The following is a 14,287-nucleotide window of genomic DNA, read 5'->3' as shown; positions in this document are numbered from 1 at the left end:
TCAGGAATCAATAAATGGTTTACATATAAACAGCTGACAGGCAGAACCGCTGTAGGAGAAAGTTCAACATCCCATGAACTAAACATTTCACAATTAAACTGACCATCTTTTAAAGTAGGCCAACCCTTTGCCCTTTAACTTCAAATCTCAAATATTGAGCTTTCTGAGAGGATACTTCTGAGAAGAAGCTTTAAGAATACGGGTCCGGATACTTTAGTTAAAGGAAAGGCAATAAATACTGTCAAGCATTATAATTATTATGATCATGAAGTATAATTTAAGAAACATAAAAAAGGTATTAAGATACAGTAGAAAACATGATTTTTAGAAATATTTGGAATCAATGACCATTGGCTGCTGCAAAACGTTTTATGCATTCTATGATTGTCGAACATTTATCTTATCGTGTTGTAAATTGGTCACAAACAAGTGTAACTACATTAAAACCACTATATAATATGTATACACGACCTGTAAAGGTTCCAAAGACCAAAGAGTTATCACCATTATTAAACACTGCAAAATATTACCGTTTCATTTTTAATAACATCTGATCCTTGATGTTTACGATCAGGACAAATTTAGGACATACCAACATAAAAAGTTGTCAGAACGATAACTATGCGCTATTATAGGCCATACAGTTTTCTGCAGTACAGTTGGTTCCATAAATGAAACTTGGACTTGGCTGTGGAACCAGAAAATATTATTTTATTTTCAAAGATAAAATCTGTTTCTTTATTTATATAGCGCGTTTTAGAATTTTCATTGTTAGATGAAAATATTGACTATAAGCAAAACATATAAGGTTATGCAAGTCAAAACACAGGTCAAAAATCAGACAGACTATAAATTCCTATATGCAGTGTTAATTAAATAAAACTATACAATTCTAGCAGCCCCCCCGGTCAGGCAAACAGTGCAAAACAGAATACAAACGGTGGCGAGGAACCCAAAACTCCATTGGAGGAGAAAAAAAACCTCAGAGGGAAACCAGGCCTAACCAGGGGATTCCAGTTCCCCTCTGGCAAAAACGGCAGCCTCTGCACAAGCTCGACAGTGCGCGGACAACAAGGCAAAATAAAAAATAATTAGATTTAAGATTTGCATTCATAATCTAATAGCGGCTGATATTTTGTAGTCGCCACATCCTTTGTCCAGCTCTATCATCACAGCATTTGTCAGGTCTGGGCATGGACTGCGTCCTTCCCGCTCTGGTAACCTTGGAACAATGAGACAAGACTGGCTGAGGGTAGAGAACTGTTCTGCACTCTTTGATGCAACAAATACATCAGTTGTTATTGGACGTTTTCCTGGTTCCGGTTGATCTAAGTAGTGCAGACTAAATTTTGGGAATATACTCTCACCTAAAGGATTATTAGGAACACCTGTTCAATTTCTCATTAATGCAATTATCTAATCAACCAATCACATGGCAGTTGCTTCAATGCATTAAGGGGTGTGGTCCTGGTCAAGACAATCTCCTGAACTCCAAACTGAATGTCAGAATGGGAAAGAAAGATGATTTAAGCAATTTTGAGCGTGGCATGGTTGTTGGTGTCAGTTACTGGGATTTTCATGCACAACCATTTCTATGGTTTTAAAAAGAATGGTGTGAAAAGGGAAAAACATCCATGATGCGGCATTCCTGTGGGCGAAAATGGCTTGTTGATGCTTGAGGTCAGAGGAGAATGGGCCGACTGATTCAAGCTGATAGAAGAGCAACTTTGATAGAAATGTCCACTCGTTACAACAGAGGTATGCAGCAAAGCAATTGTGAAGCCACAACACGTACAACCTTGAGGCGGATGGGCTACAACAGCAGAAGACCCCACCAGGTACCACTCATCCCCACTAGCACAGTTCTCCACTAGCACAGTTTGCACGAGATCACCAAAATTGGAAAGTTGAAGACTGGAAAAATGTTGCCTGGTCTGATAAGTCTCGGTTTCTGTTGAGACATTCAGATGGTAGAGTCAGAATTTGGCGTAAACAGAATGAGAACATGGATCCGTCATGCCTTGTTACCACTGTGCAGGCTGGTGGTGGTGTAATGGTGTGGGGGATGTTTTCTTGGCACACTTTAGGCCCCTTAGTGCCAATTGGGCATCGTCTAAATGCCACAGCCTATCTGAGCATTGTTTCTGACCATGTCCATCCCTTTATGACCACCATGTTCCCATCCACTGATGGCTTCTTCCAGCAGGATAATGCACCATGTCACAAAGCTTGAATCATTTCAAATTGGTTTCTTGAACATGACAATGAGTTCACTGTACTTAAATGGCCCCCACAGTCACCAGATCTCAACCCAATGGAGGATCTTCGGGATGTGGTGGAACAGGAGCTTCGTGCCCTGGATGCACATCCCACAAATCTCCAGATGTGTATTTTAATCTAGATTTAACAGAGTGTGTCTGCCTCCCGGACACTGCGGGGAAGACTGTTTCAAAGTTTAGGCGCTAGATAAGAAAAGGATCTTCCGCCTGCACTTGATTTTGAAATTCTAGGTATTACGAACTGACCTGACACCTGAGAGCGTAGTGCACGTGAAGGACTGTAGTACAAGAGAAGTTCACTCAAGTAGTGAGGAGCTAAACCATGCAGGGCTTTACAGGCAATAAGCAAGATTTTAAAGCATGTCATTGTATGTCATTATTAGGTGCCAATCCTCGAAAATGGCTATTTTTTATGCAAATACTTTTTTAAATGTTTATCAGAAAACATCTCTCGATCTCGGTGTCTACTGATTCCTCCTGTCATGCTGGATCATACAATTAAGATTCTGTCACGATTGGATGATCGGCCTGTCAAACATTTTGAAATATTTCATCAATCGTGATATCTTTTGTTAAATCAGCACCAAATTTGACGCGCATCAGCAACTTATAGTCCCAAATGTACCATTGAAGTTTCAAGACTGAATTATGCTTTAATCGCTTATAACCCTTGAACGCTGCTGGGTCAAGCATGCCACCTGATTTGCAGACCTGATAAATTGCAAGTCTTGGGTGCAAGAGCAAACAAACTAAATAAAATGCCATTTAAGTAATTAAATAAAATGCTATATATGTAGTGCAACTTAAAGTGGTTTATAATACATGTAAACATATAAAAACAGAAACAAGGTAAGTAAAAAATTACATTCTTTCATTTTCACTTCTGACATCGGTTATTCTGTATTTCTGCTACTTTTGCTCTACTGTCTCATTTCATGTTGTGGGTAGCTGTGAGTACACTGGGGGAAGTGTGGGTAGCTGTGAGTACACTGGGTAAAGTGTGGGTAGCTGTGAGTACACTGGGAGAAGTGTGGGCATGCTGTGGGTACACTGGGGGAAGTGTGGGCATGCTGTGGGTACACTGGGAGAAGTGTGTGCATGTTGTGGGTACACTGGGGGAAGTGTGGGCATGCTGTGAGTACACTGGGGGAAGTGTGGGTAGCTGTGAGTACACTGGGGGAAGTGTGGGCATGCTGTGGTTACACTGGGGGAAGTGTGGGTAGCTCTGAGTTAACTGGGGGAAGTGTGGGTAGCTCTGAGTTAACTGGGGGAAGTGTGGGTAGCTGTGAGTACACTGGGGGAAGTGTGGGTAGCTGTGAGTACACTGGGGCAAGTGTGGGCATGCTGTGAGTACACTGGGGGAAGTGTGGGTAGCTGTGAGTACACTGGGGGAAGTGTGGGTAGCTGTGAGTACACTGGGGCAAGTGTGGGCATGCTGTGGTTACACTGGGGGAAGTGTGGGTAGCTGTGAGTACACTGGGGGAAGTGTGGGTAGCTGTGAGTACACTGGGGGAAGTGTGGGCATGCTGTGGGTACACTGGGGGAAGTGTGGGCATGCTGTGGGTACACTGGGGGACGTGTGGGTAGCTGTGAGTACACTGGGGCAAGTGTGGGCATGCTGTGGTTACACTGGGGGAAGTGTGGGCATGCTGTGGGTACACTGGGGGAAGTGTGGGCATGCTGTGGTTACACTGGGGGAAGTGTGGGTAGCTGTGAGTACACTGGGGCAAGTGTGGGCATGCTGTGGGTACACTGGGGGAAGTGTGGGCATGCTGTGGTTACACTGGGGGAAGTGTGGGTAGCTGTGAGTACACTGGGGGAAGTGTGGGTAGCTGTGAGTACACTGGGGGAAGTGTGGGCATGCTGTGGTTACACTGGGGGAAGTGTGGGTAGCTGTGAGTACACTGGGGCAAGTGTGGGCATGCTGTGGGTACACTGGGGGAAGTGTGGGCATGCTGTGGTTACACTGGGGGAAGTGTGGGTAGCTGTGAGTACACTGGGGGAAGTGTGGGTAGCTGTGAGTACACTGGGGGAAGTGTGGGTAGCTGTGAGTACACTGGGGGAAGTGTGGGCATGCTGTGGTTACACTGGGGGAAGTGTGGGTAGCTGTGAGTACACTGGGGCAAGTGTGGGCATGCTGTGAGTACACTGGGGGAAGTGTGGGTAGCTGTGAGTACACTGGGGGAAGTGTGGGTAGCTGTGAGTACACTGGGGCAAGTGTGGGCATGCTGTGGTTACACTGGGGGAAGTGTGGGTAGCTGTGAGTACACTGGGGCAAGTGTGGGCATGCTGTGGGTACACTGGGGGAAGTGTGGGCATGCTGTGGTTACACTGGGGGAAGTGTGGGTAGCTGTGAGTACACTGGGGGAAGTGTGGGTAGCTGTGAGTACACTGGGGGAAGTGTGGGTAGCTGTGAGTACACTGGGGGAAGTGTGGGCATGCTGTGGGTACACTGGGGGAAGTGTGGGTAGCTGTGAGTACACTGGGGGAAGTGTGGGTAGCTGTGAGTACACTGGGGGAAGTGTGGGCATGCTGTGGGTACACTGGGGGAAGTGTGGGTAGCTGTGAGTACACTGGGGGAAGTGTGGGTAGCTGTGAGTACACTGGGGGAAGTGTGGGCATGCTGTGGGTACACTGGGGGAAGTGTGGGTATGCTGTGGGTACACTGGGGGAAGTGTGGGCATGCTGTGGGTACACTGGGGGAAGTGTGGGCATGCTGTGAGTACACTGGGGGAAGTGTGGGCATGCTGTGGGTACACTGGGGGAAGTGTGGGTATGCTGTGGGTACACTGGGGGAAGTGTGGGCATGCTGTGGGTACACTAGGGGAAGTGTGGGCATGCTGTGGGTACACTGGGGGAAGTGTGGGTAGCTGTGAGTACACTGGGGGAAATGTGGGAATGCTGACAATTCCCACTTATGCTATCAGTATCTCAAATACATTGTATTTCCATTATTTTTGCTCCTGTGACTCTGTGCCGATGCTGCTCTGCGCTTGCTGCATAAGGATGGATTGGCCAGCTATATTATTTTTTTATCATTGTGTAATGAATGCAGATGTGCAAGAAAATTTCCTCTCCACTTTCATTATTTCCACGCAGTGCATGCAAACATGTAGATAAAGTTAATTTGTGGAAGATACTCAAGTAATTTATTAAATACATTAAAGTTTACATTCCCCAGTGTTGTTGCACTGTAGGTTTATTGGTTTAAGCACGAAAGTTTGTATAGTACATTGTGTTGCATACTCTTGCAAACTGCAGGTTTTTAAGGAAAAGTGAGAGAAAAAATTATGAGGGCCTATACCCCAGGAGAGCTTTAGGTCCTGTGCTATGATGATCCAATATTGATGGAATTGCGTGTGCATGGTCCCTGCTAATATAAAAAAATATGACCCAAAGCTTTTTCCTTAAAGATATTATTGTTTTCTATTAAACTTAAAACTGCTTTTCTCTTGAATATGTCGTTACTTTTTTATGCACAAACAAAAGTGGCTAAAATCCCCCGTATTCTTTCTCTTTCTTGCTGAAGTCAATTCTTGTTTCTTCCCTAAGACTTATAAATTACAAAAACGTAGTTTTGTGACACGTTATGAGGATTTAATAAAAGATGCAATGCATCCTTCTTGAGCTTTTCTTTCTTTTCTGGATGGATTATATATTTAACTTAAATAATAATGTTTTTGGTGTCTGTTTCTTTTGTCTCAATTATGACTTTTTATTGTCAGAGACATAACTATGATCCCATTCCCTGATCTTATGTTATTTTTATTGTTTTATTTATAAAACAATTATTGTATTATGACAAATGGTTTAGGAATGGTTTGTTTTTTGGTGTAGTAGTATTTATTTGCGTGATCTGTAAGGACTGTGTTACAATTTTAATTGATTCTGGATTCAGGTGATCATGTTTGTAATTGCCTTTGTTTTGACTCTTTATTGTTGTCTCTTTTGAAAGGTTTTGCTGGTGATATTGCACATTCTCAGCAATAGACTTTTTTTGGTCATTTATCCCCTTTATGACATCCATAGGTGGCAAGACAAGTGATTTGTTTTTCACTAATGTTTAAAACATTGACGTTGGATATTCTGTGAGCCTGGAGACAAGTGTACAAGGCTAGTTTATAAAAGTGAAGCCTAATTGTGATCCTTCGGATGAGACGTATGAAACTGTATTGCTTACCTATTAAAAGCATGTTTTCAGCTGAACGTACAAAATTTCACGTGACATTCTTTTTATTTGATGTTGAGTGTCTTAAGGCAGCAGAAACAACATTTTAGTGATGTACAAAAATATCAACAAAGCTTCAGTGAGCTACATGTATACACAAATATTTACAAAACATGCAGTATATTCACTGCCATTCAACAGCAAAACACTTGCACACATTAGCATAGCAGAGTCCTTTTGTAATGTAAAAAGAAGCATGCAACAGTTAATATTTACACAGAAAGCTGTTTCTCCACAGCGAGTGTGTGTGTGTTGTAGACATGACCGTCCTGTCTGACACACATGAAGTGTGGTCATCAAAATGCATCTATCAGTTAACAAGCAGGCCGTCTTTGGTGGCAAGATGCTGCCGATGGATGTGATCCTGTTCCAGCTCCTCACGGCTGGGATGCCAAAGCCTGGCGAGAATCCTCTCCATGTTCAGTGCATACATGGTATGTGACGGCATTACCCTGCGATGAACCTGCAGAGAGACATCAGAATCCTTTTACAAAACATAGATACCAGATAAGTCGGATTGTTCACATTATAACGATAACTGTAAAATCCTTCTCAATTTAGGAGAATAGCATTGTTCCCATCACAACTATAACGATAAAGAGAACGATCACTTTCAGAATGATTTTCTTTCTAGCTGATGTAACACTTCTATAAGTCTGAGCAAGCTGGCAAAATGTATGCTCTACATCCCGCATATTTATCCTTGAGCGAGCATCCAGCCTGTCATATTGTAGAGAAAAGACGTTCGGGAATGAAAACGAAAGCAGGTCATGTACAGGTCATTCATTTCAGTGATTGGGAACAATGCAGTCCACAATTAATTGATATCGTCTGCTGGTGTAGAAGCAAATGTATAGTTAACGTTATAGTTATAATGTGAACAGCCCTTTAGACAAGTCACTATCATGACAGTGATGAGATCGGTGATGTGCTCTGTTTCAGAGGCAAGCCTAAAAACCATCATCACATCACATCACAAAGACGACCCACACCTGTAGAGCTTCCAGTATATCGAAGACGCTGATGGGGGGAAGAGGGGGTGGGATGACATCACTGGAACAGGCCAGCAGAAGAGCCGCCTGCTGCTCCGCTTCATCCGGTGACACTTGAGGAGGGGGGCCGACAGGAAGTGAGGCGCTTGCGGGGGGACTGGAACAGACAGAAGCAGCCAATCAGAATCACCACTCGCTCAAAACTCATCAAAACACATCAGCCCTGCAAACCTCACCATTCAATGACGCTGTGATAAGCTGCCAGACTATTCTTCAGGTACGGTCGGGGTGTGACATCACTTCCAAAAGCATACTGAAAGTGTCCGTCCCGCAGACGGTAGGATTTTCTCCGCGACACCACAGCGGTGATAATATCTTTCAAATGGATCTTTAAAAGAGCAAAGAAAACATGCAAAACTCTGAATGGAAAAGTAAAGGACTGTACGCAGTTCATTGTAGTTCACCTCTGCTGTTTGGGAAGTTAAAATGACAGCTGTTGTTGTAAACTACAGTTACTACTCTGTAACCTATAAACTGCATTAACTCATCTTCTGGACTGCAACCTATTAACTGCATTAACTCGTATACTCCACCGTAACTTTAATAACTGCATTAACTCATCTACTGCACTGTAACTTTAATAACTGCATTAACTCGTATACTCCACCGTAACTTTAATAACTGCATTAACTCATCTACTGCACTGTAACTTCAATAACTGCATTAACTCATCTACTGCACTGTAACTTTAACAACTGCATTAACTCATCTACTCCACCGTAACTTTAATAACTGCATTAACTCATCTACTGCACTGTAACTTTAACAACTGCATTAACTCATCTACTGCACTGTAACTTTAACAACTGCATTAACTCACCTATTGCACTGCAACTTTAATAACTGCATTAACTCATCTACTGCACTGTAACTTCAATAACTGCATTAACTCATCTACTGCACTGTAACTTTAACAACTGCATTAACTCACCTATTGCACTGCAACTTTAATAACTGCATTAACTCATCTACTGCACTGTAACTTTAACAACTGCATTAACTCATCTACTGCACTGTAACTTTAACAACTGCATTAACTCATCTACTGCACTGTAACTTTAACAACTGCATTAACTCATCTACTCCACCGTAACTTTAATAACTGCATTAACTCATCTACTGCACTGTAACTTTAACAACTGCATTAACTCATCTACTGCACTGTAACTTTAACAACTGCATTAACTCATCTACTCCACCGTAACTTTAATAACTGCATTAACTCATCTACTGCACTGTAACTTTAACAACTGCATTAACTCATCTACTGCACCGTAACTTTAACAACTGCATTAACTCATCTACTGCACTGTAACTTCAATAACTGCATTAACTCATCTACTGCACTGTAACTTTAACAACTGCATTAACTCACCTATTGCACTGCAACTTTAATAACTGCATTAACTCATCTACTGCACTGTAACTTTAACAACTGCATTAACTCATCTACTGCACTGTAACTTTAATAACTGCATTAACTCATCTACTGCACTGTAACTTTAACAACTGCATTAACTCATCTACTCCACCGTAACTTTAATAACTGCATTAACTCATCTACTGTACTGTAACTTTAACAACTGCATTAACTCATCTACTGCACTGTAACTTTAACAACTGCATTAACTCACCTATTGCACTGCAACTTTAATAACTGCATTAACTCATCTACTGCACTGTAACTTCAATAACTGCATTAACTCATCTACTGCACTGTAACTTTAACAACTGCATTAACTCATCTACTCCACCGTAACTTTAATAACTGCATTAACTCATCTACTGCACTGTAACTTTAACAACTGCATTAACTCACCTACTGCACTGTAACTTTAACAACTGCATTAACTCATCTACTGCACTGTAACTTTAATAACTGCATTAACTCATCTACTGCACTGTAACTTTAACAACTGCATTAACTCATCTACTCCACCGTAACTTTAATAACTGCATTAACTCATCTACTGCACTGTAACCTTATTAACTGCATTAACTCATCTACTGCACTGTAACTTCAATAACTGCATTAACTCATCTACTGCACTGTAACTTTAACAACCGCATTAACTCATCTACTGCACTGTAACTTCAACAACTGCATTAACTCATCTACTGCACTGTAACTTTAACAACTGCATTAACTCATCTACTCCACCGTAACTTTAATAACTGCATTAACTCATCTACTGCACTGTAACTTTAACAACTGCATTAACTCATCTACTCCACCGTAACTTTAATAACTGCATTAACTCATCTACTGCACTGTAACTTTAACAACCGCATTAACTCATCTACTGCACTGTAACTTCAACAACTGCATTAACTCATCTACTGCGCTGTAACTGTAATAACTGCATTAACTCATCTACTGCACTGTAACTTCAACAACTGCATTAACTCATCTACTGCGCTGTAACTGTAATAACTGCATTAACTCATCTACTGCACTGTAACTTCAATAACTGCATTAACTCATCTACTCCACCGTAACTTTAACAACCGCATTAACTCATCTACTGCACTGTAACTTCAACAACTGCATTAACTCACCTATTGCACTGCAACTTTAATAGCCAATGTCAATAATTTATGCAAACTTAAATCACTTGCACTATTTTAGACTAAATTAATATCTGTTCATATCCACCTGTACATTAATGTTCATAGTATATAGCCATCTGTATATATTGTTCATAGTATATTCCTACTGCAAATATTTTTATAGTCCATGCCCACTGTATTATATTCTCTCATATTTTATTCTGTATTTATTCAATCCTGCACTTGCTAACTGCACTTCTGGTTAGACCTAAACTACATTTCGTTACACTCTACTTGTATATGTGTAATGACAATAAAATTGAATCTAATCTAATCTAATCTAAATGCACAAATATTTGGCATTATATTGAGTTGTTTGTGTGTTCTGTTTACATATCACAATGATTATATCTTTATTTAAAATGTAAACAACTCTGGTCCAGAAAAACTTCCTGCGTCAGTTAGACAAACGTTTGAACAAAATACAACCAACAGGATATTAATAACTGATTTATGTTTCCTGCAGATGTTTAGGATTGAATGAATACGAAATCATCTCTTTCGGTAGCACAGGAATACAAAATATGTGTTCAGTGCATCATGTGAACATACGTGCATCATGTCAAATACGTGCCTGCTGCGACCCGTCAAAAGGGTTTAGGATAAATCATGTTCACAAGACACTTAACTCTGATTACACGGCAGACTAGCGAGGATCTAGCAAACGCACAGCTCTTCTTTCATAAACCCTTTGTATTTTGACATAACGCGATGCACTGAACACATATCTTGACATGACGAGCCACACATGGCGGTGCTTAATACATGTTATATCGAGCTTGGTATTCCGGCGGCCCCAGAAGAGGAGTCACTGACCGCCACTGCTAAAAATAAATATATACTGAATAAAAACAGAAAGCGGCAGTGCTCCTGGACCTATACAATTATATGACTGAGGTAGGGCTGAGCGATTCAGCCAAATCGAATCGCGATGCGAAGAGGCTGCGATGTGAAAAACGCGTCTGTTCCAAGCCCGCTTTGAGACTGAGCGAGTGCACCGCCGTTGGATTCTACTGGTGGGATGTAATCTGGCTGTTGGGAACTGTGACTAAAACACACAACAAAAGGAATTTAAAAATGGCTTTAATGGAAAAAATTAGATCTCTGTAAGGGTTTTTAAGTTTTCTTTGTGCAGGGTAACTACACCCGTACCTTGCTGGACACTATTGACCGCATTGACAGCCCTGGACTGCAGTCCGTCTCACCTCTAAAGCACAGAGCAGGGAGCTGACGGCGTCCTCTGTCACGTTGTCCAGGCCCGTCTCAAAGGCGCTCACCATCATTCGAGCTTCGATCTGGCATTTGGTGGGCAGCAGCAGCGTCTGAGCGCTCAGCCTCATGGGATCCGTGTCATCGTCTGTGCCCGCCTCGCGAGGGCTGAACTGCTGAGCGGCGCTGAGAGGGTTCTGAGGTTGAAACCGATGCTGAGGAGAGAAAAGGAGAGAAATTATTGCTTTATTTCTTTACTGGTGGGTTTGGCACGCGCAAAATATACGAACAGTCAGCAGGTTCGCACGAGGCAGACAAAGAAACTAACGTCAAACTTCTGCCGGACAGAGGGGAATTTCTTCTTTCCTCGGTTAGGTTTGCCTGGTTTGGATGCAGATCCGCCCGACCACTGTAACGAGCCCGGTCCTTCTGTACCAACACACAACAACCAGACGTGAAGGAGCGGACACGTGTGACTTAAGTGAAATCTGCGCGAGAACACCACCATCTGTACCTGCCGTGGACACGATGATCTGACAGCGTGTGAGAATGGCCAGCAGGAAGTCATTGTGAACGTGAACTGTGGACGACAAGTCATCAATACAAGAGCACAGTCGATACAAGAGCGCAGTCATCGATACAAGAGCGCAGTCATCGATACAAGAGCGCAGTCATCGATACAAGAGCGCAGTCATCCATACAAGAGCGCAGTCATCGATACAAGAGCGCAGTCATCGATACAAGAGCGCAGACATCCATACAAGAGCGCAGACATCCATACAAGAGCGCAGACATCCATACAAGAGCGCAGTCATCCATACAAGAGCGCAGACATCCATACAAGAGCGCAGACATCCATACAAGAGCGCAGTCATCCATACAAGAGCGCAGACATCCATACAAGAGCGCAGACATCCATACAAGAGCGCAGTCATCCATACAAGAGCGCAGACATCCATACAAGAGCGCAGACATCCATACAAGAGCGCAGACATCCATACAAGAGCGCAGACATCCATACAAGAGCGCAGACATCCATACAAGAGCGCAGACATCCATACAAGAGCGCAGACATCCATACAAGAGCACAGACATCCATACAAGAGCACAGACATCCATACAAGAGCACAGACATCCATACAAGAGCACAGACATCCATACAAGAGCACAGACATCCATACATGAGCACAGACATCCATACATGAGCACAGACATCCATACAAGAGCACAGACATCCATACATGAGCACAGACATCCATACAAGAGCACAGACATCCATACAAGAGCACAGACATCCATACAAGAGCACAGACATCCATACATGAGCACAGACATCCATACAAGAGCACATACATCCATACAAGAGCACAGACATCCATACAAGAGCGCAGACATCCATACAAGAGCGCAGACATCCATACAAGAGCACAGACATCCATACAAGAGCACAGACATCCATACAAGAGCACAGACATCCATACATGAGCACAGACATCCATACATGAGCACAGACATCCATACAAGAGCACAGACATCCATACATGAGCACAGACATCCATACAAGAGCACAGACATCCATACAAGAGCACAGACATCCATACAAGAGCACAGACATCCATACATGAGCACAGACATCCATACAAGAGCACATACATCCATACAAGAGCACAGACATCCATACAAGAGCGCAGACATCCATACAAGAGCGCAGACATCCATACAAGAGCACAGACATCCATACAAGAGCACAGACATCCATACAAGAGCACAGACATCCATACAAGAGCACAGACATCCATACAAGAGATCATACCATGATCCTGAGCCAAGAGTCGCCGAGCTTCGACGTCAAACTCCTCTTTGCTTATTTTCTGCTTGAACCAGAGCTTTAGATTGGCCCAGTAACTGCAAGACACGTGTAAACAAACCGAGTGGGTTTCATCACAGTGACACGACCAAACATACATCAGCCGCTCACCATTAAACACACTTCTACTGGTTCCCATTACCAACGTGACCCACGACACACGTGATGTTAAATACTCACTGTTTCACATTTTCTCCTACGGCATCGGTTAAATTCTTCTTGGCTATCTCGAGTTCGCTAGCGTGAGCCGCCATGACAATCACACCGGAAGCTGATGTGAACTGCTTCCTCGCGGCTCCCGTGATCTGAGCTCATTACTGCCACATGTGGACATAAAACGCAAGATGTGCGTCAGCATTTGAAAGAGGTGCATTTGTGTAAACCCGTTTTGTCAAAACCAAATGTATTTAGCCCGACATTCTGTGTCATCGGTACAACTCGTGTGAAAGACCACGTGATGACGCAGTGTTTGACGGATATGAAATGCCAAAATCACCATTCCAGAGAGAGCGGGTTTAGACTACACTCCCAGCGGATTTATTTGCAAAAACAGCCTTTAATAGAAAGTGTGGATAACATGTTCTTTTTTAAAACATGCTCAACCAAACCAGAGCCCTTGAAAACAGAGTTGCGACACACTTTGATCTTGTCAGAATGCCGCACGCGCAGGTCTCGTGACGAGAACCAACCTGTTAGAGGCGCAGTTTTGACAGCGGCCACTAGCGTGTTATTACGGTTCATTACGAAAGGTCTTTATAAACCTCTGAAGAAATAGTTTTATATATTATATTGCATTTCTGTCAATAGATCCTCCTAAAAACCCTGTATTGTTGCTTTAATAGACTATGTGCACAAGCGTAGCAACGAACTAACGCTGTCGCCAGAAGTCGGGATCTCAGTTTCCGGTTTGCTCTCGCACCACACAAAATGTCAGTGTTTACAGTGTTTAAATGTCTTCAAGATCTGCCAAATATAAGCATTAACGATGTACACCGCATCAGAAGCATTAGAAGGGTGCATATGTAGCATTCTACCTGCTTTT

General features: G+C 42.7%; 1 protein-coding gene across 1 annotated transcript; it reads right to left on the bottom strand.

The window, feature by feature from the left end:
• Positions 1–6,494: 6,494 nt before the first annotated feature.
• tada1 (transcriptional adaptor 1) lies at positions 6,495–13,861 on the bottom strand. The gene is made up of 8 exons (XM_079452764.1): positions 13,426–13,861; positions 13,192–13,283; positions 11,893–11,958; positions 11,707–11,807; positions 11,375–11,593; positions 7,736–7,887; positions 7,500–7,656; positions 6,495–6,970 (listed from the first exon to the last, which is right to left on the bottom strand). Exons 1-8 carry the CDS (start codon positions 13,497–13,499, stop codon positions 6,818–6,820), a joined length of 1,014 nt encoding a protein of 337 aa, XP_079308890.1. The 5' UTR covers positions 13,500–13,861; the 3' UTR covers positions 6,495–6,817.
• Positions 13,862–14,287: the final 426 nt, after the last annotated feature.

Source organism: Barbatula barbatula (assembly GCF_947034865.1).
Source record: "Barbatula barbatula genome assembly, chromosome: 3".
In the NCBI taxonomy this organism is placed as follows: Eukaryota; Metazoa; Chordata; class Actinopteri; order Cypriniformes; family Nemacheilidae; genus Barbatula; species Barbatula barbatula.
The sequence above is the reverse complement of the archived record's forward strand: the minus strand, read 5'-3'. Positions and strand labels throughout refer to the sequence as shown.

Bases quoted from the DNA above. Each gene is read 5' to 3' on its own strand.
- tada1 (XM_079452764.1), bottom strand. From the start codon at position 13,499: ATGGCGGCTCACGCTAGCGAACTCGAGATAGCCAAGAAGAATTTAACC. The intron at 13,284-13,425 runs GTGAGTATTTAA...CGTGTCTTGCAG, and splicing joins GTAGGAGAAAATGTGAAACA to TTACTGGGCCAATCTAAAGC. The intron at 11,959-13,191 runs GTATGATCTCTT...TGTCGTCCACAG, and splicing joins ACTCTTGGCTCAGGATCATG to TTCACGTTCACAATGACTTC.